This window comes from Tenrec ecaudatus, chromosome 2 (assembly GCF_050624435.1).
Source record: "Tenrec ecaudatus isolate mTenEca1 chromosome 2, mTenEca1.hap1, whole genome shotgun sequence".
NCBI lineage: Eukaryota > Metazoa > Chordata > Mammalia > Afrosoricida > Tenrecidae > Tenrec > Tenrec ecaudatus.
In genome coordinates, this window is record NC_134531.1 from 159,988,269 (window position 1) to 160,016,249 (window position 27,981).

Below are 27,981 nucleotides of genomic sequence, written 5' to 3' on the forward strand. Positions count from 1 at the left end.
GATGTTTGCAGGAAGACACAGAGAGTCAGAGTCCTCACCAATACTTTTGCCTGGGCTAATATCGGCCCCTTCTCCGCCTCCCCCTTTCCTGTCTGTCTCCGCTCCCAGGGCCCTGTGGAGTGACAGTCGAGCTGGGCACCAGGCACTTCCACCCTGACCTCAGGCCCCACAGGCACTGGGCGTGAGCCTCACAGTGCTCCCCCCACCTCAACTCGCTGAAGGCCCCCGGGCGTGTGGGTGTGGGTGCGCGTGCACGCTCACACGTAGAAGGAAAGAGGCTCATCGGATGCCTCCCCATGGGTGGCAGAGGCAGACACACTTCCCTTCACACCCACAGAGACAAGGGCTCTTCAGGAAGTCCCGGGGAAGAGGCTATTGCTTTAAGATCCCCATTTTCCCATGAACCTTTTCCCAGTCCCACGTCCATGCCACCACTGCCCTCCAACCAGCGGTGACCCCTTATGTACACGGCTGTTACATTTCCCCTAAGGAGCCCTGGTGGCGTCGTGGTTAGGGGTGGGGCTGCTAACTGCAAGGTCAACAGTTTGAAACCAGCAGCCTCTCCTGGGGAGAAAGGCTTGTTACTTGCGTAAAGAGTTATAGTCAGGGCAGTTCCACCCTGTCCTGGGGGTCACAATGAGTGGGGTGGCAGCGTGTCAACTTTCCCTTTAAAACACACTCTTTTTAATCTAAATAAGAAGGGGCGTCCTTTTAAAGGGAAATATGAAGTAGCTGGTCGTCTGTGTGGGATTCACGGAGAGGTGGGCAGTGTATGCTTCCAAAACACCGGCCTGGCCCAAGTCTTACCCAGCAGGTGTTTACGGGGCCTGGAGTGGGGCAAGAGAGCTCACGGAGCAAGCCCATCACTGCCTGACTCCGGCCCTCACCCAGAGGCCCCGCTACAATCCACAGAAGACACGGACACTCACCAAGATCTCAGCAGCCACCTGAGAGCAGGGCGGAGAGGGGAGGAAAGAGAGGGGGGAAAGGCAAGAGTCAGAGGAGCCTGACCAAAGGGGCTGTTGGGGTCCAGGGTGCAGGGCCTGGGGTGCCTAACTGAGAGTCCCTGAGAAAACTTGAGGCCCCAATGGGGGAGGGCAGGAAAGTGGGGACACGCCATCCCTGATATTTGCGACCAGAGGTATTTGGATCCTTGGAGAGCGTTCACTGGAGGAGAGGATCGAGGGGCAGCGGCAGGAGATAGGCTCTCCACCCCTCACTCCAGGTGGCCTCGGTCAGGCTCTGGACCTGTCAGCTGGGAGAGTCCACCCGCCTCCTCCCCTCCCCACGGGGCTACTAGGACAAGTTCAAGGCGTCCAGGGTCCTCACAGACTGCTGTCTGACCCTGTGCCAGAGAGGCGCGCTGAGGCCGGGGGGAGTGGCCCTCACACAGCCACGCCAGGTGGTCTCTAAGGGCCCAGGATGGCCCGAGAGGTGAGCAGCTGTGGCTGGGGATCAAATGCAGTCAGCCCTCAGGTCCCCCAGGCCCAGTGTGGGCATTGTCGTTTTCCCCCCGAATCTTCCTCTGCGGACTACTCTTTTCCCCGACAGACCAACACCATCCCTTTGCCCCTAACTGGAAGACCTTCTGCGTGGGAACCCTTCTGGGCCTCATGGCCTTTGGCAATGTCGATCAAAAGTGCCCGTGCCCCATCCTGTCACACGGAGCCAGCAATTCAACTGCCAAGAACATGCCCTGGAGATACCCTGGCAAACATGTTTCCTACTGCGGCCTTGCGTGACACAGCAAAACTTGGGAAACCACGGCTGGTCCATAGGTGGTAAACAAGTCGCCTCCCAGTCCACGGGGAACCACGCCACTGTCGACAACACCTGAGCCTGGTCTACAAGCGGAGGCGATTTCTGTTCAATGACGGGAAGCAGAATATCTTGCACGGAGTCAAGCCAGCCCATGGCCTTTGGGTCGATGTGACTCACGCTGCGCCCGCGTTTCTGCGTAGAGCTTGGGCCGCAGGCTTCTCGCGTGCAGGAGGGCCCCTGCGGCCTGGACACAAACACGGAGGAGCAGACTCGCTCCTCCGCGCTTCCCAGGAGTGTGTGTGAGGAACGGCTCGGGAGGGTAGTCAAGAAGCTATGGACTGTCGTACAAACAGGTCTGCATTTTATTGTGTTCCTAAAATTTTGTTTCTATTTCCTCAACGTGCAAATGGACCATTTTAGTTTTGCTCTTGAGTGCTGCTGTCACATACGCGCTTTCAGGGCTACTAGAATGGAGGTGGTTTGGGGCTTTTATTTACTCTCCCTATGTTAATAGCAACCTAATGTTACTTTTAAAACTAGGAGGAGAATGCCTTAAGGCAACGTAAGACCGACACGGTGCTGTGCGGGGAGGGATGGGCAGACACTGGGCTTCTGTCAAAGAGAAGCTCAGAAGCGGCCCGTGGTGACGGCTGAATGACCCAATGAACACATTAGCTGAACTGTACCCAGGCTCAGTGTTGAAATGGCAAATGTTTCGTTACCAACATATGTAGTACCCACCCCACCGCTGGCATTTAAACAGCGGTGGCAGAGCATCAAGGCAACTTGCACGCCAGAGCAGTGTGACACACTGACAGACCAGCACACTCCAAAACCAACTCACTGTCGCCCAGTCGCTTTCCATTCACAGTGACCCCACAGGACAGGGCAGAACTGCCCCGGTGGGTCTCTGAGACTGTCATTCTCTGCAGGAGAAGACAGCCTCCTCAGTTTCTTGAAGAGAAGCTGGTGGTTTCAAACTGCTGACCTTGCAGTTAGCTACCTACCGCTTAACCCACTATGCTGTGAGGACTCTTGATAGATGCGTAGAGGATCTATACCTCGTCGGAGGTCCCTATGATTTATGTCTCAACCTGGACCAGTCAAAGTGAAGAGAGAAGCTACTGACAATTGCCCTACGGCACTGAGTGAAAGCCCGGTCAACGAGGTGCCAGCTGGGCAGAGCGTAGTAATAGCTCCGGGCCCCCAGGACCTCGAGAGAATCCTAGATGCTCAGGGCGAGGCTCTGTGTGCAAGAAGATGCAAGCGTGACCAAGCACAGCTTCGTACTGCTTTTCTAAGGGGGCAACTCGACTCTGCCTATCAGGCACACTCGATTTCTGTATACCCTTCACCCGGCGTTCACTCTCTTTCTACCTTTAGAAGTCCAGTCTGAGGAAATAGAGTTGGCTGTGCAGCAGGGGGCTGGCTAAATAAACTACAGGGAGTTCATAGAGAGACTAGTACACAGTCATTAAATGGTGTTCATTTAAAAAACAATACGCAAGATTCACAGATTAATCTAAAAATATTTTCATTCAGGAGTCCACTTTTATATGGACAAAAAAAATAGAAGGGTTGGCACTAAAATATTAACCACAGTGTCTACTAGAAGGTTATGAATTTGAGGGGGCTGGGGGTTGTCTCAATTTTCTTAAGTTTTTGTATCAGAATGTTATTACATGTATGATTAACTATTCTGAGAATAAAATTTCTGGAAATGTGGGAAAAAAAGAAAAAATATGAAGTAATACCTGACCCAAAAAAACCCCAATAAAACTGCTATTTGGGAGATTGAAAAAAAAAATGTTATTACCTGTGAAACATACTTTTAGTCTTAAGAGGATGAAATCATACCAAGATCCACTCACCTCACACTTATAGAGGCAGGGAAGCATCTGAGCTGGGCAGGGCTCTGAGTTATGAGACTCCTGATATTTCTACCCCGGTGGTTCTTGTTTTCTTTCTCTCTTTCTCTCTCTCTCTCTCTCTCTCTCACTCTCTCTCTCTCCCCTCACCCCCCCCCCCCCCCGCCCTTGCCAAGCTGCTGTCTTGTGACTTGCCGCTGCCCCCTCTAGCAGAAACTGGAAGCACAGACCAATCACCCAGCTGAAGCAGTGCCCGATAAACTGCATTTGGGAGTGGAAGGCACGTTTGGATGAGATTTAAGGAGGAATCCTGACCCTCAATAGCATGAAAGAGTGGTGCCCCCTGGTGGTGGGACACCAGGCTAGCCCACAGAGCAGGTAAAATGCCATCCACCTGAATGGAAGGACGCCTGCAGCTTCTGATCACCTAGCCCAAAGCACCACAACCACGGCCTTTGGAAGCGCAGGAGGAATTAATCCACTCAATCAATTAAAGGCACTCCAGAGGCGTTGAGTCACATCACTCACTGCCACTATCAAACGGTTTCTAACCTCCGGTAGGTTATGAATTTTGTTTGGCTCTAGTTTAAAAACAACAAGGGGTGGTGGTGGCGTGGAGGGGAGCCCAGTAAGAATAAAATGGCCTCGGCACAACACTCAGCTCATCGTCCATATCCTGATCACTTCATGACTACCAGGCTGCCGCGACGGTTCCATCTCAGATGCTGTCCCAGTGTACACCGGTGTTGGTAGAGTTGGGGACAGAAGCTAGTGCCTGGCTCCAAACCACAGATGCAACCTTGAACCCACCATCTGTCAGACCTGGATTTGTCGTCCAATCGGCCGCCCTTGGACGCACAGCTTTGGTGGGTGGGGACGGACAGGTAGAGGAAGTGGGGTTTTGGGGAGCAGGTGTGGGTCAGTGCAGATGCTCTCAGGAGGGACCGCCAGGGAAAGGGGACTGGGGCGGTCCCGTCTCCATGAGCAACCATCCGGAGACAGTGAGACCCGAGGGGCAGGGCCACAGCACATTTGCCAGAAGACCTGGGGGCAGGGTTCTCCGTTGTCATTCAACCACAAATATTTTCGGAGTACCAGTTACCTGACACCTGGACACATTGGCGTGCACAATCAAGATCCCTGCCTGCTAGGAACCCAGACACCTTCCAGGCCACTCACTTCACTGTGGCCCCATTTGAGAGAGAATACAACCAAGACCATAAGCACCGAGGCTCTGCTCCCAGGAGGTGCCCAGCCCAGACTCCTCTGTCAATGTCACCTGGGCCGCTCATTAGCTGTGTGGGTTTTCCAGAAGTCATCTACCCTCTCTGGGCCTCAGTTTCCCCAGTGAAATAGGAGGGGCTTGAAGAGGAAACCCCCCACAGGGGCAGTTCTAGGCTTTCCTTTGGGGTCGCTATGAGTCAGAATCGACTCGATGGCAGTGGCTTTGTTCACTCTGCTTTTGTTTTTGACTTAGTATGTGCAGGCCTTTCCAGCTCTGATGGACTAGGCCTACTCTTTGCATAGGACATGTCTGTGAGACCAGCTTAAATACTCCCAAGTCTCCTTCTGAAAGCCTTTAAAGTCATATGGGGAAGGGGAGAGGAGCCTGTGGGGGGGGGGGCGCAGAACCACAGGCTCTCTGTGTCCGCTGGAGGCCTGTCCACTCCTGGCCAGCCAGGGTCTGGCACAGACAAACGCCCACTTGTTCTTGGGGAAACCCAGTGGAAGTCACCTGGATGGGGGTCTCACCTGGGCATCTTCCTGGGCCTGGTCCCGGTCTTCTCCCCCTTCCTCACGGTTCCCCTGCAACAAGACCCCAGAGGAGGGTCAGGGTCCAAACATGCACCTTCTCTGCTGCAGCGCCTTGCCCAGTCACTGCATCTCTGAACCCCTTTCCTTGCCTATAACTCAGGACACTAAACTCACTCCCACCCTCCTAGAGAGACCCCCCCACCCCAGTGAGAGTTAAGAGAGGAAGTCGGCCGCAGGGCACTCGGCTCAGTGCCTGACACGCAGTGACTCCCAACACTGAGTGAGAGCTCAGTGTCTGGGCGTGGGGAATTCAAGAGACAGCAAAGGAAGCTCCCAGGGACAACGTGGCCTTGTGCAGTGAGCTAGAGGCCCCAGTACCACCCAGGTGAGGGCTGCCAGGGAGGGCGGCCGGGTGAAGGGGGCACCAATGCCACTTCTGAAAATGGAACAGGGGGAGGGCACTGCGTGGGCAGTGACAGCCTGTACCGTGGGGTTGCACACAAGCACACCCTCTCTGCCCCAGGAGAGGGCCCCTTACCACCCTGCTGCTCCCTCTCGGCAATCCCTCGGGGCTCTGGAGGCGTGAGCACAACTCACACTCACCGTGGCCAGAGAAATGAGGATCCTCTTGAAGTGGCCGGATGTGTCTGAGCTCAGAGCATCTTCCAGGGACTTGTGATAGTCTGAGACAGAGAGAGAGGGAGTGTGGGGGCAGCTGCTGGGTTGGGGGTGGGGGGCATTGAAGACGTGTAATTGGTTCTTGAAGGTGTCTAGTCATCCTCCTGCTGACTCTGTGAGAACACTGACACCCCCACCAATCCATCGCCTCTGCTACCCCCTCTCCTACTACCCCCTATGGGGTCTATCCCCACTTGGCCTCCAAAGTCGCCTCCCTCTGTCCATGTCTCCTCCTGCACGGCAAAAGTTGGGCCCTACGGCATGGCTCTGACCGGGTCCCCCCTGTTCAGAAAGTCCTCGGGCAAGAAACAGAGAGTAAGCACGTGGGCCCCTTGTTCGAATACTGTCAACCAGTTTCACGAGGCAGCTAGCAGAGTATAAAGCAAACCTGGGCTGAGTCTGGGGGCTCTGGAGCAGCCCCGCACTCTGCAGCCTGCTGGAATGCTCTCTTCCCACACCGGCAAAACTCTCCACCTTCAGGCCCACGTGCCACCGTGACCCTCCTCTGCCTGGAGCAGCTGTTCCCCAGACAGAGTGGGTACACCAGGTGCTTAGCAAAGCCCTGTGGATGTGGGCCTGCGGCTGGAACTGTACACTGAGGTCGGCACCTCCTCTCCTGCCCACCTCCCTCACTCACCCTCCTTATAGGCTTCATTGATGGCCCGGATCTCCTCATTGGTCCGAGTGGCCAGGATTTCGATGAGAGCCTTTTCATCGGTGCCGGCACCCTGGAATGACAGGCAAAGAGGACCTCAGCCCAGTCCGGACCCCGAGCCAAGGGCCAGGGGGCCCGGCAAGGAGTCGCCTCTCCCCGGAGCCACTCAGGAGGCTGAAGTGCCTGATCTCCCCAAGCATTCTGCTCATCCGCACACACAGCCCCCAGACCAGCTATGTTGGCACAGCTCAATTTCCAGAATGTTCCATGAGTGTTGCCTTGAGTCCTTGTGGGCAATGGAGGCATGTGCCTATGCAAAGTAATATGCGCCATGCGAGAGACAGAAATGAACTTGTGGTCTTTGCCTTTGTTTCCCGGGAGATAACATGAAAGACACGTTGGAACGTTAAGGGTCTTCCAAAACGACCCGTCGGGGAGCGGAGGGCGGGGTGGTGGTGGGGGTGGAGGGGTGGGGTGGGGGATGGTGGCAGAAGACCGTCAGGGGGGCAGCTGATGCCAGCGCTGACTGCGAAGTTAATGTGAGGACGCTCCTTGGTGTTCGTCATTGCGCTTGTGCACACACCCATCCGAGTACAGCTGTCTGTCGTTGTTGTTGTCAGGTGCACAGCAACCCTGTGCACTCGGAACCCAACAGCGCCTGGGCCTACGCCGTCCTCACTGTCATTCAAACAGCGCCCATCATGGCAGCCACGGTCGGTCCATCTCATAGAGAATCCTCCTTCTCTTCACTGGCCTCCTGCTTTGCCCAACGGGATGTCCTTCTCCAGGGGTGGGTCTCTCCCGGGAACATGTCCAATATGTGCCTCATACTCCTGGTCTCCAAGGAGCACGCTGCCTGCCATTCTCCCCAGACAGGCCGGTTTGTTCTTTTGGCAGCCCATGGTGGTGCCGTTGGCGTTCTCTGCCAGCACCTTCATGAGGGTGTGCACGGTGACGACAGCTTCCAGGCGGGGACAGGCCACAGATGACTTTGATGTTCTGCCCCCGTAGGGACTTCCAGCCTTGGAAACCCTACACAGAGCCTCTGGGAGCTGGATGGAGCCGGTCATTGATAGACATCATGAGTGTGGGCTGTGTTTTCCCCAGTGCCCACAGTTCCCATAAGTTACTATTAACGGGTTCTGTGACTTCAGGGGAAACAGGCTAGAGCGTTGATGAGATGTGTTGCTATTTGGAGGTGATGAATGATACACGGAATGATAAGGGGCACCAGTGGGCAATGATTAAATGATTGGCTGTAAAAAGGAGACACCCATACATCGCCTTTGAACAAAACTTCCTGATTAAAGGAGGCAGTTTCGGGTCTCTTTCCTGATGTGCCTGCCTGGGAATCCTGTTTATGCTGCCTTCTCCAGTGACATTAGGGTATGCAGAAAATATAGTCTTAGGAATCTTGACAGGCAGGGCTGTCTTGCTATGAAGTGGGCCAGATGGCTAACTCCCCATGCCATTGATGCAGGAAGAGACTTGACAGGATCTTGAAGCTAGCCTTACCTGACCTTTCCCAGAGTGCTTAGACAGTTTTGATATACAAGCTGTTTTAGGAAAATGAGCCCCTTGGCACCAAGCTGAATCTGCACACACCCCTAAAACAGCTAGCTAAAGCGAATAGTTGGCGTAAACTTCCATCAGGGATGGCTTATGGTCCCCCTGAAAGCAATGACACTAAGGTGAAGAGCCCATCACGCAGTCTTGAATCCATGACTAACTCTGCATAGCCAGCCGACTAATACCAGCCCTGTCCCTAGCCCTTGTGACCTCAGCCCTAACGGACGGACAACTCTGTCTGTTTCCTGAACTCTGTCCATCCGTGTGAGCCGCTGAGACCATGGACTGAGTTGCTACAACGCACACCAGTTTCAGGTTAGCTGTGCGTTTAATCGGGAGTAGCAGGCACCTCCATTGCAAGTGGTGCCTCACGGAGCTCTCGCCACAGCCTGCCCGGGGCTGGAGGCTCGTCCTCCGCCTCGCGGGAATCAAGTCATTAGAACTGACGTGCAGCTTTGTATTCGTGACCCTATTCAGCCTGTCCTTGTCTGAAGGGCAGGGCCGTGGTGCCCATTTCAGAGAAGACACAGAGGCTTAGAAAGCCTATGTAACCGGCCCAATGGTACACCATGAGTAAGTGACAGGGACGGAACACAATGCACACTGACCGCCTTGCTCTCCCTCCATCCACGGCCATCCAGCTTCCTCCAATGGCTTTGCAGCACTGGGGCACGGGGCCCAGGTTAAATCAACTGGGAAGACTCTGAGGTTTGCTGGCAGCCCAGGAAAGAAGGAACTCTTTTTGCTGGAGCTGCAGGTGTGGTGGTGGTGAGTCTGCACCAACTCACGGCGACACCATGCACAAAAGAAAGGAGCGCGGCTGGTCCCGTCCCTCCCGCAGCATTGCTTGTTTGAGCCATAGTTGTAGCCACTGTGTCATCTCACTGGGGGTCTACTTTTTTTTAAAGTTGACCCTCTATTTTACCAGGAGCCCAGGCAGCAAAGTGAGTTATACATTGGGCTGGTAACTGCAAGGTCAGCAGTTCAAAACCGCTGGCCACTCTGAGGGCAAAAGATGAGGCTTTCTACAAGGAGCTGATATTAAGGGCTCAAGTAGAGAGAACATGCCTTGAAAATGATGATGGCAACAAATGTACAAATGTGCTTGACACAATGCATGGATGGATTGTGACAAGAGCCGTAAGATGGAAATGTTTTGAAATGGTTGTAGCAACATTTGCACCTGTCCCCCTTGATATAATGGATGTATGGATTGTTATAATTTATTTAAGAGCCCCCAAGAAAACAATTTGTTTATTTAAAAAAGAGAAGAAAAAGAGTGACACTCGTGGAAGCCCACAGGGGCATTCTCCCATGCTCCAGCGTCGCTGAGTTGGCATCAACTCGATGGCGCTGCGTTACTGAGAGTCTGTACTCTGTCCCTTGGGAGCTAGCTTGTCACACTGGGGTGGAGTGCATGTAGCTGTGTCTCTGGGACCTCGAATACCAGTAGCGACCTGGGCTGGCAGGGTTCGGTGGAGTTTCTAGACTAAGACAGACAGGAAGAAGGGCCTGCCCATGGACTTCTCTAAAAACCCTGACTGGGGCAAGCCTTCTGAAGAGCAGCCGCAGAGTGAGTGTGAGCTGGAAGAACTCACAGAAGCATTCTGTGAGGCTCAGGGGACTCGCTACCCCAGGAGTGTGGCCAGCTGGGCCGGAGCAGGGCCGGCCCCGCCCACCACTGCACGCGTCACCGGATGGATTGACAGTGACCCTCACTTGGGTTTCCCGAGTGTGAATCAGCTGGGCAAGGGGCTCTACCTGATTAGCACCCCCCTCACGGCCCTTCCTCCCCCACCTCACAGAGACCGGACCCTCCCCATTGGCCATACCTCCATGGCCTTCTTCAGCTGCTTGGCATCGTAGTGGGCGGGTGTCATCATGAGCCCCAGAATCAGCCTCGCCAGGTCTCCAGAGATCTCAGACTTCAGGTCAGCCATTAGGTCCTGCGAAGGGCGGAGCCTAGGTAAGGGCAACGCCCTCCCATGACCACGCCCCACCCCCCCAGCAGAAGGCATCCGGAGGCAGCAAACTGGTTCCCAAACAGGGTAGCAGACACTCGGAAGTGGTGCCTGCCCTGCTGCCAGTCAGCTTCTTATTGTGATGAAGCCATGGGGGGCGGTGGGGAGCCAACCAGGAGGGAGACCCTCTCTCTTAGAGCCCAGAGGCAGGGCAGAGCAGAGGTGGCACCGAGAGACCGTCCCCATCCCTGGGAAGGCTCACTAGTTGAGCGCAGATGCCTGCCACCAGGGCACAGGGTCACCCACACTCGGCCAGGAGCCTCAAGCTCAGCCAGCTATCTGCAGGGGGAACGGTGAGAAGCCAATCTTGTGCCTCCATCCATGGGCGCCTTGGCTCAGTGGCATGAAAACAACCCTGATTCCTGACCGTGGGCCCAAGCCAAGCCTCCCACTCAGCCCAGCCCCCCACACGGGGCTGCTGAACCACAACCTAATGCTGGACACCCTCCAAGGTGACCTCCTGGGGCCCCCCGCCAAGAAGACCCCGGTGGCCAGCAGGCAGAGCTGGCTGTGGCTGGGCAGCCTCCATCAGGGGAGGAACCCGGCAGAGGCTCTTACCCGGCCAAAGTGAGACTTGAAGACCTGCCGGATCTGCTGCCGCTGGGCGTTGCTGCGGTGCGTGACAATGTCGATGATGGTGCCCTCGTCCGTCCCTGAATGGACAGAGCCACACAGCTCAGACACCAGCCTGCTCCAGTGCCCCAAGCGCCCCCACCAGCCTCCCATCGGCCCTGGTGAGGGTAGAAGCCTGGCTGAAGACCAGGCACGCCCAGGCCCCTCAGGAGCCCACTTCCAGCTCACTGATGGACCCTGGAGTCCCCCTGCCCGTCTTGGACAGGTGCTGGTTGAGAAAGGGGCCTCCGGGGAATACACAGCACTGAGAGGAGCCAGTGCTCCGGAGTTCTGCCCTCAGACAACAGCTGCTGCCCCTGATGAGTCCCTTCCCCCCGAAGGGCTGGGTCTCCACATCTGCACCGGAAGAGGCTGGACCTGGAGCAGGTGCGCAAAGGTCCTGCCCACCCTGAAGATCTAAGTCCTGTTAGAGACCCTACACCCTGAAAACTGACCACAAGTCCCTCTGTCTACACAGGTACACTCTTGGAAGTGCTAGGGCGTCCCGTCCTGCCTCTTGGGTAGCCCATCTGCCTCACACCCAGTACAGGGTCCATCTTCCAAAGCAGCTTTATGTCCTATGTGGGTTCCGTAGGTGCCATTCCTCCCTTGGAGAGCATGAGGCCTGGGAGGGGAAGGGATGAACCTGGGGCCTGAGAACTATGGTGGGACAAACAGGGGAGAAAAGGCAGTGGAGCCCACACTGGGAGTCCTGTCCTCAGCTGGCCTTATCGAGTTGGGTAGAGCCCACCCCTCTGCCCCCACCAGGAGCCTTCCCCCATTGAGGGGTGCTCCCCCTGGTGACAGAGGGAGGTCTGCGAGGGCTGAGGAGTGCGCCCCACACCCAGAGTGGGGCTTTGAGATCCCAGAGTCCCCAGCCTCATTTTATGCCTAGGGAAGCCCAGACCAGGAAGGACTGAAGGACATGCCCATGGTCACACGGTGAGTCCATGGAACAAACAAACAAAACCACGAAGCTCACTGCCCTCGAGCCAAAGCCGACTCATAATAGCTGGCAGGGTGAAAGCCCAGGCTTTCAATCAGCGTCTTCTTCGGCAACACCTGGATGCTGTTGCCGGGTGGGGGCCTGTGGTTTCTGGAAGTGGCTTGGTTTAAGTTCTTATCGCCTCTCCCCCTCTCTGCCCTCCCTACACTGGGGGTGTTGGAAAGTTCTTACAGAGGCTGCAGACGCAGCGTACTCCTGCAGACCCAAGTCTGAGCTTCCCCCGCTGCCAGCCTGCTGCCCGCGTGCCGCCCTGTGCCCCTTTAACATGCTCACCAATCCCCTTCATGGCCTTCCGAAGGGCTTTGGCATCCTCATCAGGGTTGAAAGCAACAGCCGGGCGCACAGTTCCCTTCAGCTGCGAGAAAGCAAGAAGAGACTCAGCAGGTGTCTGGGCCCCCCCGGGGGCCAGGCCAGGAGAGGTGCATGCAAGTGGGGGCCTTGCCCAGCGAGTCCCAGTCCAAGCAGCTTTGAGGAAGAGGTGGGGGTGAAGGCACAGCAGAAAGAAAGACCCCTACACCAGAGCTGAGAAGAAGACACACGCACACCCGGGATTGGGAGCAAGGCAGGCAAGAGGCCCGGGAAAGGTGGTCCAGCTCCCGCCCCAGGAGTCAGGCGGCTGGGTCCTCACCTGCCCCCAGTCGCCCCAGCCTCTTAAAGAGCCACTGCCCTGAAAAGGCACTAGGGATGCTCTGAAACACCAGGGCAGAGTTTCCCAAATTTAGACGCTCCTGAATGACATTAGCAATGAACTCCATAGTTATGTAAGGCCCATGATGTTGCTTTATGTTTCTGTTCAACTCAATAGCTTTTCTCTTTGACTTAAGTGTCCTCATTCTCAAATGCATTTAAATAAGCCCAGAAAATTGTTTTTTCCCCGTTTTATCCATTAAAACATCCCAAGAACTCATAACAGTGCCTGACACAGAAAGTGCTCAAAAAATATTTGTTAAGGGATCTGATGGCTGACAATTTCCGTACCACTATCATGACTCGAAAGGATCCCCAAGGGTGCTGTGGATATAAGCACTGGGCCGCTAATGGGAAGGTCGACAGTTCAAATCCCACAGCCACTCCTTGGAAGAGCGCTAAGGCTGTATGCACCCACACAGATTGCAGTCTCAGAAACCTTAGAGATCTGGCCTGCACAGCTCTATGGGGTTGGTAGGAGTTAAAGTTGAGTTTCGGTTTTTCAGTTATCATGATTAGGAAAATCTGTATCATATGCCATGTGCAGATTGTAGCTCATGAACAGAAACGTGATACACACAGAACCTGGTTGCCCGGGCTCACGGACTTCAGCACGATGACGTCACTGCTGACGCTGACCTTGAAGTGAGCGTGCCTTTTGTGAAAAAACAGCAGGTGTGACAGAGCCCATGATCCTCCGGAAGGCTGCGGCCTTCATTTCTTATGCAATCTGAGATCACTTGCACGGCAGTTCCTGCCATGTAATTGGGGAAACACTGTCCTGGAGCACTGGGGCTCGGGAACCCTTGGAGGTTCCATGTGACACCCCCACGGTACAGAGGAGGCGCAGAGGCCCGGAGAGGGGGGTGGTTGGCAAAGGTTGCACTAGTTAGTATCAGAGAACCCGAGGACCCAGGCCTTTACCAGGACCCAGTGCTACCAGCCCACGGCGTGGTTTGCCCCAAGCGCCTCTGCGACACCGTTCAATCCTGCCCTTTTGGACCCGGGGTCCCCTGAGGCTCAGGAGGGGGCCCCCAAACCCTTGAGGGCACCTGCTGCTTGAGCTCTCATGCCTCTCCCAACTTCAGACCCAGGATGGGACAGGGCCTCCTGGGAACCAGGCACATGCCCACTCAGCAAACTGGGTTAGTGGACAAGAGGCCAGAGCGCCGCCCAGCATGTTAGAAGTTAATGCAGGATTCAGGTGCCCCCCACGAGCTTCCGCCCCCGCCCCCCCCCCATTCAACAATCACTCGGGAGAAAAGGAAGCTTCAGACGTGAGTCAATGTCTCCGCTTGGCCACCAGGGGGCAGCTGGAGGCCAACCGGAGCAGCAGCAAGGTGAGGGCAGCAAAGTGGAAGCTCTTTGGTCAGAAGGTGAAGCAGGAGGTGGGGAGGGTCTGACCTCTACTCGGGCCACTGCACTAAGCTCCCACATCTGATAGGCCACCTGCGCTGCCTCCGGGAAGAACTGGCCAGCAGCACTGGAATGGAGGGGTTGGGGAGAGGATAGGAGGGAATGTCATGGTGGCCAACACTCCCAGGTAGCAGGTCCCCAACACACACACACACACACACACACCCTCCCAGGTAGCAGGTCCCCAACACACACACACACACACCCTCCCAGGTAGCAGGTCCCCAACACACACACATACACACACACACACACTCCTAGGTAGCAGGTCTTCAACACACACACACACACACACACACACACTCCCAGATAGCAGGTCCCCAACACACACACACACACACACACACACCACACACACACACACCCCACACACACACTCCCAGGTAGCAGGTCCCCAACACACACACACACACACACACACACACACACACACACACACACACACCCGCCCCTGAGTCCATTGCAATGCACAGACGACAGAGCAGAAATGCTCCAGAGAGTTTCCCAGTCTGTAAAGCATTCTGAGGGTGCCCTGGTTGGGTAGTGATTATGCACAGGGCTCTGGTCCACAAGTGTGGCAGTTCAAAGCCATCCAGCTCTCTCTGCAGGAGCAAGATGGGGCTTTCTACTCCCATACACAGTCACAGAATGCTTCCCAACACACAAAGAAACTCAAAACTAACCACTACTGTGTGGATTCCGACTGCAGGGTCCTAGTGGGCTTTCCATACTGCAACTCCAGTGGGTAGACAGCATGTGGACATGCCTACACACACACACACACACACACACACACACACACACACGACCCTTGGCCATTCCGAGGGCCTCCTAAGTAACTCTGGATTTGCTCTCCCTCCAGTCAGCCTCCTCTGGAGCCCCCAGGAGACCCTTCTCTCCTCCAGGCATACTTCTTGCAACAGACCAGGGCTTCTCCAATCCTTTAGCCTGCCCTCACCCCCCTTCTTCCTTTAGTGCTGAGTCACTTCTGCCTCTTTCCGGCAGACATGGGGCGAGAGTCCGCATCCCCTCCTCCAGAGAGATGGCTGATTGCACAAGCTGCTCAGCCTGAGCCGGTATTTCTGTACTGGGGCCCTCATGCCCCGGAGAAGGGATCCGGAGCACCACAGCTCCTTCCTAAGCACCGGGCACCAGAGTGATCTCTTCCACAGCTCTGGCTGCCCAGGCCCTCCCGGGGCATCTCTCTGCTCAGCACTCTGTACCAGTGTGACCTCATCGCACCAACAAGGCTGGTCCTCTTCCTCCCACAGGCCCTGGCTGTCATCCAGACCTCTCGTCCCCAGGTCCCCCTTCCTCCTGGGAACCTCCATATCATTTTCCCCCAGAGAACCTCCCCCCACCCCCCAGCCTGGGTGAGGGGCACACATGCGCCTTCATCAGCAGGATTCCTTTCTGCTGCCATGGGTCTCCCACAGAGCATCCTCCTCACGGGTCCCAGGTCTGCAGGCAGGAGGGAGGCATCGCACACAGATGTGTGGCACAGAGGAGCAGGCACTGCGGGGACTCTCGTCTTTCCCTCATCAGGAAGAAACCGAGAGACAGCCATGAAGCAGACGCTCTGCACATATATATATAAAGTAAGGAACATCTTATACTTTAAATATGGTAAGAACCAATCCCAAATAGGTCCCATATTCACCCTCTCTCAGCCCTCCTCCAGTGTAGATCCCACAAGCTCCAAATGGAGCTCTGGCTCTCAGCCCTCCCCGGCTAGATTCATGTTGATGGCGACCCACTGACCCTCCTATTCTGACTCCTGGGCCCTGACTGCCGGCAGACTCCCCAGATGCACACGAGCAGACATCTCCACGCACGAGACCCCACACTCCCATGTGGACACAGCCATCCAGCATCCGGACACACAGACCCACCACAACCATCCACACAGGGCTCTGGAGGGGTAAGCCGGCTCCCAGGCTTAACCGATCCATTCGCTGGGATGAGGCTGGGGGAGTCCATGCCATCCTGCCCCAGCCCCCTTCCCGGCCCCGGGGCTGGTCAGCTACTTACTCATCGTCTCCCCCACACAGCTTCAGCAGAGCCTTCTTGTAGTCCCCTGAGGTGTCGTTCTGGGGAGAATAAGCGGGGAAGGGTTACCTTTCCCGGAGCTTGGGGCTCTGCTCACGCACAGAGAAAAGTCCTACAGAGCCCAGAGCAGGGCCCCACTGAGCGCCCCTCCTCAGGCCAGCAGCGGGGTGCGTGCCGGCCAACATCGAACAACCATGTGGGTGGGGGTGGGCGTGTGGGGGAACCTAGCATTGGCCACTTTCTGTGGTGGAAATACTTGCATCCAGGCATGGGACGTGGTGGTAGAAAGGGAAGAAAGGCCATCCCCCAGGCAGAGGGGCTGGCCCAGAGCACCACGCCAACCAGACCCAGGGAAATATTTGAAGGCGATTCTCAATCTGGGGTTCGAAGACCCTTTCACAGGGGTTGCCCAATTCATAACAGTAGCAAAATGACAGTGATGAAGTAGCGATGAAAATAATTTCATGGTTGGGGGTGGGGGGGTCACCAACACATGAGGAACTGTATTAAAGGCCCATGTGAACTACACGAGGAAGGTTGAGACTACTGTTCTAGGCAAACAGGGGCCCACAGCAAAGGCATGGGAAGAGCCATAATCCAACAAATGGGCAGCTAGCAGAGGTCCTGTATTCTAAACCTTACTGAAGCTCCCCAGGGCCTTTCAGGACCAATGTAACTTTATTCAGAGTCAATATCTCTTTTCCCTCCAAAGTTCTTCCACACCTGTTCTAGACGCATTCATTGCTACAAGGAGTAGCTTTTAAATCCCCCTAATTGGAAACACTTCGGGGGAGCACCTTTGCTATCTGCCTCACGAAGCTTCACCAGAAGGGAAGGGTAGCGCTACCTACACCTGTGGATTGGCAAAGAAGCCCCCCCAGGCTAGAGGCCCCAGCGCGTTGTCAGCAGCAGCAGTTGAGTCAAGGTGGGGGATTCTCAAATGTTCTCTCCATAGAGTTCGCCGGGGGAGGCCCGCATCCCTAGTTCAGCTGGGGTCCCCCTGCCCACTCAGCCCCAGCCTTCCTCCCGGCCTCACCACACCACTCACAAGCACCCAGAGCTCACATCTCTGCCAGGTCTTCTGGAATTGCCGGGATGGGCCGAAAAGCAGGGGTTCCTGGGATTTCTAAGGAGCCTTGGCTTTGGAGGGCCAAAGGGCTTTTCTGCCAGGAGTGAGACTCAAGCCTGTGTTTCAGGAGAACGCTCCCTGTCCCTCCACTCACCTTGATCATGCTGTACAGGGACTTCTCATACTTGGTCCGGAAGATCTCCCGGATGTCCAGCATGTCCAGCTCACTCCGGGAGACCATGATGCGGATCAGGGTGTTGTCCCGGGTCCCCAGGCCCTGGAAGAGAGGTGGGTTTGAGGGGAAAGTGGGAATGCGAGAGCCGGCTCGTGTGCACACCGCCCCAACCTTAGTGAGAAACACGCCGTGTTTAGTAACAAGCTGTCCCCCTGAGCAGAAGAAGATGGCAGTGAGAGAATTTGGAAATGGACAACGGTGGTGGCGGCACACGACGACACAGGTAACCGGTGTCTGAAACGTCCACGTCCGAGCCGCACAGGGGTTCCCACAGGGGCTGCAGCAATGGGCTCAAATGTAAGAACACCCGTGAGGATGGTGGGGGACCGGGCAGCATTCCACTCTGCTAAATGCAGAGTGCGTACAAGTGGGCAGCGACCCAACAGCCCCTAACACCACCACCGACATCTGTCTATCGATCATCTATCTACCTGCCTACCTACCTCCCTGCGCATAGAGGAGATCACGAGAAGCCGTCGAAAGAAGGAAAAAGGAGTAGAACATCGTCATTCCCTCGGACGCCCCCTGCTTGTCCTTTATCCCCTTCTTCCCATCATGCCTCACTCCTCTCCTGGACTTCTTCATAGCCTCATTGGTCAGATTGACCTGTGGCTTAGGTTAGCACCACCGGGACACCTGTCAACATGCCACTCGTCTCTCTTTCTTTCGGGCCACTTCTGGCAGATGTGGGCTTGTCTCCAGGTTTGCCTGGCAGACACCACCCTCCAGGAGCGGTCCTGTAAGCAAGTGCACATGAACTCACAGCTCCAGCACTAAGCAGCTGAGCGTCACCACAGCCACGGCGTGCTGGTAAACCCCGCCCGGGCCACAGTCCCCTTCACCCCACCTGGGGCCCAGCAAGACCGATGAGGGCTGAGTCCCTGGGCTCCAGCTCAAAGGATGACATTCGATTTCCCAGCCTTGGTGTGTGTCGCACGTGAGTGATAGGGACAGCCCGTTGTGGTGCATAGTGCGTACGGAGGGGACTAGCAGTCCCCGACACGAGCGGTCCGTCTTAGCCCAGATCATACCAACGTGCTTTCCACAGCGCTCAGACCCACCTAGCTGCACTTAAGACGTGGTGTAGACCTGATTGGCTGGATGGAGCAGACACAGGCTGTTGGCTCACCCTCTGACCTATCTGTCATCGGCCTGGGGCAGGCAGGTGAGTGGGAGGCCACGTGACTAGGCAGCACCCCAGGCTCTGCGGCTCATGTGGGCCACACTGCTGCCATAGGAGTCAGTCCTGCCCCAACCGCTGAAGGACTCTATCGGCCAGTGGACCCCACGCTTGTCAAAGAACCCCACTAGTCCTGCGGCAGTGGACAGAGACCTTCGTCTGCAGCATGGTCACACCAACCTGCCACTCACCTTCATGGCCTTGAAGAGTCTTTCGGCAAAATACTCCGGGGTGCTCCGGACACATTTCACTGAAAACCGGGAGGGGGCGGTAGAGTTATTCCAGCTGCCTCAGAAGCGGGGTGGGCTAACCTCGCTGTAGCTTCTATTCCTTGGGGACCACCCCATTCTAACACAGGAAGAACCCCAGCTCTTTGTAGCCGCCAGCCCTGGAGCACTCTAGAACCACACCTCCTCCACTGCCAGCCCTGGTGACAGAGAACCCAGAAAATGGACCTGCCAGGATCCAGGCTGTGCATCCCAAAGGCTCACTTCATCCTCCCAGTACCTTTTGGGTTTTACAGGGAAGTGAGCCCAATCGGGGGTGGGTGGAGGGTCCAACTCAAAAGCTAAGACTCACTGCCCTCCTCAAGTTCAGACAACTTCGACTCATAGCGACCCTATAGGACAGGATAGCCCCTGTGGGTTTCCAAGACTAACTCTTTTGGGAGTAGAAAGCCTTATCTGTTCCCCTGTGGAGAGGCTGGTGGTTTCAAACCACTGACTTTGAGGTGAGGGGCGCCACATGTAACCACTATGCCACCAGGGCTCCAGTGGGTGGAGGTGGGAAAAGTGATTGAGATTCCACTACCCCAGAAAGTTACCCCTGTAACTGAGCCACTTTGCAAGCTACTGACAGAGTGGGCCAAGCCCGGCTAAGAATAATAGAGCTGGTGGGGGGGGGGGGTGTGTGGTATGTGTATGAGCACGTGTACAGCTCAGGGCATGAAGGTGAGGTCTGGGCTTAGCTCTGTCCTGCCAGTAACTGGTCTGCAACACTCCCTAAGACATCCAGCCAGCCTCCTGGGGTGTCAGGCTTATAAGGGCCTCTGGGTCAGGGAGCCCCTTCTTCACCTGAGCACCCCATTTAAGAGACGAGGAAACCAAGGACCCTGGAGGATAAGTCAGTGGCAGGACTGGGAGAGGCACTCCTGGGTGTGGGGATGTGTGGAGGTGGGGTGGGGGGTGGGGGGCTATCAAGGCACTAGGCTGACTGTGGAGTCTGACAGGCCTGGGCTGGAATCTCTGGTTCCACCATTGATTGGCTGGCTCCCGGCACCCCTCCCACCCAGAGAACCTCCAACTCATTACCAAACCACCTTTGCAGCAAGGGGCTCTGGGAATTCCATGGAGAAATGGAGAAAGCAGAGCCCCTCCTGCCGTTTTAAAAGCCCGCACTATTTGCGGAGAGACTTGGCTGGCGCAGGGCCTGGTGCTCTGCCTGGTACAATTGCTGTAGCCATGACCAGCCCCCACACGGGCAGCGCTCTTCCCTCCGTCCCCTACCACACTGAGGAAAAGAGCTGGGGGCTTCTGGACTTGCTCCCTAGCCTCAGCCATCCTGCCCGGGTGCCACCCGAGAATTCACTGTTCTCCCCGTCTCCATACCACACGACTCCCCCTTGCGTTCTCAGCCCCCAGCAGCCCCAGGGCCCCTTGGGGTGATGTGCTAGAACATACCCACAGCCAGCATTAGCTTCTCAAAGTCCCCAGACAGCTCTCCTCGGATGCTGGCTTCGATGGGCTTCCCGGTGGTCTTCAGATACTCGTCAAACACTGAGGTGGGCAGACAGGGTGTTAGGAAGCCCCCCACAGTGAGCAGAAACAGGGCTTGCTAAAGGGGAGGGGGCAGTGGCCTGAACCATTTAGCTGAGGCTGGTTCCTACAGCAGTATCACGAGCCCCCCTGTAGCATCCTGAGGGGGCTGGTGGGGGAGGGGGCACCCCGTTCTCTGACACAAAGACAGGGCTGGTACTTGAGTGTCCTGTTCACACATGCAATGGGGACTTGGGAGGGACCATAGAACCTACTGCCTAATGACATCAGACCTAGACCGAATGGTTCCAGCTCTGATACCTTAAAAAGTCATCCAACTACAGAGACCATGAAAAGAACAATGGTTGTAAGGGATTCACAAGGAGGAAAACTCACAGCCGTAGAGTTGATTCTGACTCCTTAGTGACCGTCTAGGAGAGGGTAGAACTGCCCCTGTGAGTTTCCCTGACTGTAACTCTTCCTGGGAGCAGAAAGCCCTGCCTTTCGCCCCGGTGGTTTGGGTTAGCAGCCCGACCTATACCCACTCCACTACCTACACTGGGAGGAGGAAGTGGTCAACAAGCAAAGCACAAGAAGGCGACACCATTCTGCAGGACACTGCAGCGGGAGCCACGTGCCACGACCCACTTGTCAAATCCCCCGAGCACTTCGGTGAATACAGTGTATTGAGATTGGTTTGTCCATTGTAACAAAGGTGAAATTGACTCATAGCAACCTTGTTTCTGAGGCTGTAAATCATGAGGGGAGCAGACAGCCTCATCTTTCTCCTGTGGAACAGTTGGTGGGTTTGAACCTGTGTTTAGCACCTTAGCTTCCTAACTCAAAGCATGTTATTAATAGAAGAAATTATTTTTTAGATAAACATTTCAATGGTTTATGAGTAAAGGTGTCCACACCTTACTGATCAGAGCCTGAAGTGTAAAAACGTCTTAATCATTCTGGTGTAATTTGAATTCTAAGCTTTTAAAACAAACTGAAAAAAAAATATCACACATGCAAAAGCCAGAAGAAATAGTAAGGGGGAAGGGCATATGGTTCCACACTGTTTCCCATTCAGTTTTTCTATAACCTGACTGCTCGACACCACCCATACAGTCCACTTGAGCCAAGGGAAGCAAGACAACGCCCAAGGCTGGCATTTGGGTCGAGGGTGAAGTAGCGCTCGCGTCCCTTAGTGGAAAAGGAAAGTCCAAAGACAAAGAGAGAGGGATTCTGGGTGCTGCCCCCTTGGGCGTGGGTCTTCTGTGGAGTTTGCTTACCCAACCGAAGATGCTGTTTGCTGCGGTTTCCCAAGATGTAAATGAACTGGGCCTCGTCTGTTCCCCATTTCAGTTCCCCTGCCTGGTACAGATCCTACAGAGAAAGAGACATGCCTTCGCTGAAAGAGGACATGTCCGCAGGGGCAGGACATCCTGGCCCAGCCAATAAGAACTGATGTGGGCCCCTGAGCAGACCAGCAGCTGCCAGCCTTAGGATCTGTGCAGGTACCAGTGGCACTTCTCCCTTTCTGGGGAAACTCCTAGTCAGCCTTCGAGACCCAGATTCCATGTTTCCCTTTACTTGCAGCTCTTCCAGAGTGCTCCCCTCCCTCCCCCTGCCCCCCTGTAGCATGAACTCTGATTTCTGCTTTCTTTAGAGCACTGACCCCACTCTCGGGAGGCCGGGAGGTACTGAGCGGTCATCACTGTGTGAAATGCACAGTGACAGCTTCTCTATACATCTGCGCCCACGACCTGTGAGCACTCTTACTATCTGCCCAAGCACCTGGGCTGACTTCTCAGCAGAGTAGATGCTTGTGTGGCTAAGCGAAGCCTGGCTCTCCCAGGGTGGTCTAATTTGGTTCCCTGGGGGTTCCTCCCTGCTTAGCACTGTGCCTGGCCTATGATGACCAACCAAATGGACACACGAGCAAATGAGAGCTCCGGAATACACAATGCATGCCCTGCACACGCGTGCCACACCTCTGAAAGACACCGTAAATCCTCTCTCATACAGGACACAGGTCACCCCCCCCCCCCCCTCAGGGCTACGAGATGCTGGCTCACCTGGACATCCTGCTGTACCAAGTCCTCGCTCACGACGTCGTCATCCTCCCTGGTACCCTGGGTGGGGGGACATGGGACACATCATGTTTCAAGTCCCGGAGCCAGGAGCAAGGTCTAGATGCCGGTGGTGGTGACAGGAAGGGCTGGGGAAGCCCTGGTGGCATAGACGTATCTCCCTTGCCCTTGGAGCCGGGATCTAACAGCCCTGAGCGTCACCTCAGTGCCTCATCCCACAGGAAGCCGGAGCCTTGTAGGAGGACAGCTCTGACCACAGGTCTCTGTGCCCTGAACAGCCCCTGCCGTGGGTCCTGGGACTGACTGCCCACAACACTCCCCCACAGTAACATCACAGGGGCCGAGGGTCTGCATGTTTGTGTTCTCTAAGGGACCCTGACACCCTAACTCAAAGAATTCACCCAGGAGGAGTTGAGTCTTGGGGCCTGGGAGCTGAGCTCAAAATCTGCGAGGACACCCAGTCTTCCTCCTGATGCTTCTCTTGCTCCACCCACCCCTATGCCCCACTGAGACAGGAGGCTTAAGAAGACAAGACATGACAAGGGAATGGGGCCCCTGCTTGGCCTGGCCAGCCCACGGCTGCTACTCCGCTTTCCCCTGGACTGTGTGCTACGATGGATGTTCGACGTCTGAGCTCTGGTCTGTGCCATGTAACTGCTCACTTGGCCTTAGCTGCTGAGGGGGCCACAGGCAGACTCCACTTGCTAAGAGGGCTTCAGGGTTCACGGGCAGCTGCAAGGAGCCAAGAGCCCAGGAGACTGTGTAAGGATGGAACCCCCCTATCCAGAGCAAACAGCTGTGACGATGGGGACAGAGTTCACACGCTCCCACTCCTGAAGTCTCTCCTGGTCTCGCCCCAGCTGCTTCATATGGGATGGAGGGTGTGATGGCGAGGAGGGAGTGTTGAGAGGCCTGGTGTAGTAAAATGTGGGGTGTGGGGGAGAGAAGCAGTGGGCTACTCTCTTTATAAAAGCCTGACAAACGCCTCGCTCTTGAGGCTGGGCTTGAGACATCAGTACTAGATCCCAAAATGTCTGTGGTGAGATTCCCACAAGGCCAGGTGGGATGGGGACATGCTCCCTGCCCCACACCAAACCCACTGCCAAGAAGCTGATGCTGACTTACAGCTACCCTCCACATGCTGCCACTAGAGGTGACGCATTGAGCAGCTCACCTCAAGGCCATCGGTTTGAACCTACCAGCCGCTCTGAGGGGCAAAGGGGAGACCCTACTCCTGTAAAGATCGATGGTCTCATAGGGGCTAGAGAGGGACTGATCTGTCTGTCCTGTAGGGTCACTGCGAGTTAGAAGGGATGACAGTTGAGTTTGAGGTTCTGGCAAATCTTCACCGAAGCAAATGGTCTCGTCTTTCTCCTGAAGCGTGGCTGGTGGCTTGGAACCACTGACCTTGCAGCAACAGCCCAATGCTGACCCCGCAGCGCCCACGGCAGTCCCGCAGAAAGGTGGGCTTGCTATTGCCAGAACCTTCCATTCCTTGAAAGCATCCAGAACTGTGGATTGTTGGTACAAGAGCACCATTTCTAAATGCTAGCAGGTAATGGTGGGGTTTTGCTCGCAAACAGTGTGCGGGAAAACGAAACCAAAGAAAACAAAATCCGAGGTGGCAGGTTGGACGCAGCCCTGGACTCCGGGGGGCAACCGCTTTGGGGTGTCCTTTGATATTGTGGGGAGGGCTGGGAGGAGGCAGTGGGGCTTGAACAGGAATGCAGGGTATACAGCCCCAGAATCACCGGGTCCTGCTGGTCTCCTCAGAGCGGGGCATGATGAGAGAAGACAAGAAAAGCCCAAACAGGAGGGTACGTGTTGAGAGAGGAGGGAGAAGGTCACCTAGATGCCCCAACCTGTACAAATGGACCCTGGCCCTCCGGCTCCCCAGACACCCAGGGGAGCCACAGAGAAACACACCCAGGCCCAGAGGGTGAAATGGAAGTGGAGGAGGAACTGCAGCGGAACAGGACTTTAGAACCAAGACAGGACTGTCTCTGGGCATGGGCAGTGGGAAGGGGCCCCAGGCCTGGGGCTTGGGTCCTAGTGGCAGGCTCCAGGGAAGGACTCATTGCGCCCAGGTGAACCGACCTGCAGCAGGACCACGAGCATCTTCTGGAAGTGGCCTGAGGTGTCACCAAGGATGTCGGCTTCCAGGTCCCGCTCATAGGCTGTGGAGAAGAAACCCAGAGCTGTGGCCTCTCCCCGAGAGGCTCAGCAACCCAGGTCATAGGTCTGCTGTGCCCCCAAAGGATGAGGTGCACATTATGAACCCCAAGAACCCGTTTCTGCCACCGTCATGCCAGGATGTTTTCAGTTTTCTGAACTGCCCAATGACACGAAGACACACCACAGCTCTATTTCTCTCTTGCTATCTGTCCCACTCTCATCTGAGTACCAGCGGCGCTCACCAGACAGTGGCTACAGTCTCTGCCTCGTCTCTGTCTGCCCGCACTGCCTCTCCGAGCCACAGCGATAGGATAGCCACCTGAAAGCCCACGTCTGGCTATGATACACCCGTTTCCCATGGACGAATGAAAACACCGCCTCTTCACTTGGCCTACAAAGTCCCACATCATCCTCTACCTCTCTAGGCTCAGACCGGGAGCCAGGCTTATGCCCGCCTCTGGGCTCTGGACCTGCTGCTCCCTCTGCCTGGAAGGATCTCCTCTCCACTCTTCTTCCTCTCTTCTCTCCGGACAGGCTTTCCCTGGTCACCTGTCTGCAGTAGGTCCTCTCCTGTTCAAGTCTCTCTCTTTCATTGCCTTGTTTGCCTGTTTCATATTTACCACAACATATTTACCACACCTAGTTCAACTGTTTATTCTAGAAGCTCTAGAAGGCAGGGACACCACTGGTTTTACCCTCCATCACAGCTCTAGCACCTCCCACAGTGCCCAGCACAGAGCAGATGCTTATTAGATGGATGGATGTAGATGGATGGATGGGTGAATAGATGGGTAGATGGATGGATAGATAGAAGGATGAGTGAAGGGAGGGATGTGTGGAAGAATGGATGGAGAGCAGAAGGATGGGTGGATTGAAGAATGGACAGAGAGATCCATAGAAAGATGGGTGGAGGGTGAATACATGGGAGGCAAGGAGAGGAAAAGAGATGGGGAGTCTTAAAGCTCTTCTGCCCATGTAACTCTGCAACTCCCACCAACTGACTGGCTGCGACTGTGATGCAGGGCATGAGTAACACTCTCAGAGGGGACTGGTCAGTTTTCATTACCAGTCCCCTGGCCATGAGGATGAGCCAACTTTGAAGCAGAAGCAGAGAGAGGAAGCGTCGGACCATTGGAAAAGCACATTCCAGATCTCTGTCTGTAGTGGTGGAGGCCGAGACCAGAGGCACCAGAGACTGTGGGATGGAGACTGTGGGTACCTTCTCCTCATCTGACCCAAGACTATGGGGTTGTGAGACAGAGCGACAGGTGGGCTTCCTGATCTGTGGAGGCAGAGGTCAAGAGACCCCGTGGCCAAGAGGCTGAGGACCAGAGAGAGACTTCGCCACTGGCTGAGGAAAAGCAATGTTGTGGATCAAGGGTCTGTGACCAAATCTTTACCATCTACCGATCCTTGTTGTGACCTGGTAACTTTCCCAATACACTCCACCATTGCAAGTGCTGTCTGGGAGTTCTGGGTGGCCACGGTCACGAGAGACTGCACCCAGCAGAGAAGTCAGACGGTGAGAGTCAGAGCAGGTGAGGAAGGCCGAGCAGGGAAGCAATGCCTGACCCCTGTCTTGTGGCAATGGGGCAGCCAGAGGAGGTCAGTGACGGCCCCAAGACGTGGCTGTTTACTGCAATCACGCTCACTTTCCCCCTGCAGCGCCCCACTGGCCCCATGCCCATCTCACCTTCTTTGTATGCTTCCACCAGCTGGTGAATCTGCTCGTTGGTGCGGGAGGCCAGGATCTCAATGAGGCACTTCTCATCAGTACCAACGCCCTGGGGGAAGAGAGGGTACCCGGGGAGTCAGAGCAGCCCTGACATCAAAGACGCAGAACAAACAATCATATCGACGTGAATGAGGGGGAGGGTGGAGTGGAGACCCTAAGCCCATCTGTAGACAATTGGACATCCTTTTACAGAAGGGTCACAAGGAAGAGACGGGCCAGGCAGGGTATGGTATAGCACTGATGAAACATACAATTTTCCTCTAGTTCTTTAATGCTTCCTCTGTCCCCCACCCCCACTGCCAAGACCCCAATTCTACTTTACAATTCTGGCTAGACCAGAGCATGTACACTGCTATAGATAAGAGCTGGAAACACAGGGAATCCAGGACAGCTAGCCCCCTCAGGACCAATAATGAGAGTAGCCATACCAGGAGGGTAAGGGGAAGGTGGTGTGGAAAGGGAGAACTGATCACAATGATCTACATATAACCCCCTCCCAGGGGGATGGACAACAGAAAAGTGGGTGAAGGGAGACATTGGTCAGTGTGAGACATGAAAAGTAATAATAATTTATAATTTATCAAGGGTTCATGATGGTGGGAGGGGCAAAGAGGGAGGGGGGAAAATGAGGAGCTAACACCAAGGGTTCAAGTAGAAAGAAAATGTTTTGCGAATGATGATGGCAACAAATGTACAAATGTGCTTGACACAATGGGTGTATGTATGGATTGTGATAAGAGCTGTATGAGCCCCCAATAAAATGATTTTTTAAAAAAAGCGCAACCCTAAGAATAAGAGCTGACTTTCTGAGGCGGCAGTGCCAACTGCTGCCTTCCTGGGCTTGTTTCCTGGCCCGGAACACGGGGCTGCGACCAGCTCTTCTGCCACACTCCCAAGACTCCTGGGGGCACAATCATCACTGCCACCGCCACGCCCACCCGGCAGGACACCAGTCCTGTGTGCAGTAGCACTTTGGAAACCACTCAGTTCATTCAAGGGCTTAAAAAACGTATCCATAACAGATGATACACTTCTGTACTTCCCAGGGGGCTGCCCTTTACTTTAGCCGACTGACTCCTGAACACACCTCCTGGACACAACCTCTCCTGCTAGCTTCTCCCTTCTAGGTGTGTGGGTCCCCACCCCCCTTCTTCTAAGAGGTCCTCTCAAGCCCCCAGGGCTTGTTCCTCCCCACATCCCTACATCCTGCTTCCTGGGAACTGTCAGCTCTTGATGCAGGGATGCGGACCACGGAGACCCTTGCATGGGCTCGGCCTCACCCCAGCACTTGGCCCCATCTGTCTGCCTGGAGGAGGCTGTGGTGCCCCTCCGGGATGTGGTTTCGACACGCTGTCTCCTGGGGTGGGGCCCACCAACTGGGTGGGTGCAGGGCTCAAATGTTCCTGTCAACCACTGGCCTCAGAACGCACATGCTCACACACGCACACACATGAGCAGGCACTGTCGCTTCTTACCGAGACGGCGTCTTTAATTTCTTTGGCGTCGCAGTAGGCGAGTGGTCTCATCAGGCCCACAATGAGTCGTTCGAACTTCCCGGTCAGCTCGTACTTCAGGGCGGCAATGAGGTCCTGGAGTGAGGGGCGGGGATGGAAAGGGGTGAGCGACGCTTATACGCGCGCTGACTCTGCACGAGCACTGGGTCGGGCCATCTCTG

General features: G+C 55.5%; 1 protein-coding gene across 4 annotated transcripts in view; it reads right to left on the bottom strand.

The window, feature by feature from the left end:
• Positions 1 to 27,981, bottom strand: part of ANXA6 (annexin A6) — a 58,530-nt gene that overhangs the window by 8,047 nt on the left and 22,502 nt on the right. For 3 of the 4 annotated variants that reach the window (XM_075541837.1, XM_075541839.1, XM_075541838.1), the window contains exons 5-21: positions 27,782 to 27,895; positions 26,265 to 26,355; positions 24,494 to 24,573; positions 22,382 to 22,438; positions 21,596 to 21,689; positions 20,241 to 20,336; positions 18,753 to 18,811; positions 17,301 to 17,423; positions 16,060 to 16,118; positions 14,017 to 14,095; positions 12,199 to 12,280; positions 10,866 to 10,960; positions 10,119 to 10,232; positions 6,700 to 6,790; positions 5,988 to 6,067; positions 5,382 to 5,435; positions 930 to 947 (exon numbers count right to left, since the gene is read on the bottom strand). In XM_075541837.1, the coding sequence (XP_075397952.1) occupies positions 930 to 947; positions 5,382 to 5,435; positions 5,988 to 6,067; positions 6,700 to 6,790; positions 10,119 to 10,232; positions 10,866 to 10,960; positions 12,199 to 12,280; positions 14,017 to 14,095; positions 16,060 to 16,118; positions 17,301 to 17,423; positions 18,753 to 18,811; positions 20,241 to 20,336; positions 21,596 to 21,689; positions 22,382 to 22,438; positions 24,494 to 24,573; positions 26,265 to 26,355; positions 27,782 to 27,895 (1,386 nt within the window). The remainder of the gene's footprint in view (positions 1 to 929; positions 948 to 5,381; positions 5,436 to 5,987; positions 6,068 to 6,699; positions 6,791 to 10,118; positions 10,233 to 10,865; positions 10,961 to 12,198; positions 12,281 to 14,016; positions 14,096 to 16,059; positions 16,119 to 17,300; positions 17,424 to 18,752; positions 18,812 to 20,240; positions 20,337 to 21,595; positions 21,690 to 22,381; positions 22,439 to 24,493; positions 24,574 to 26,264; positions 26,356 to 27,781; positions 27,896 to 27,981) is intronic. The other variant, XM_075541840.1, reaches the window with a different exon arrangement.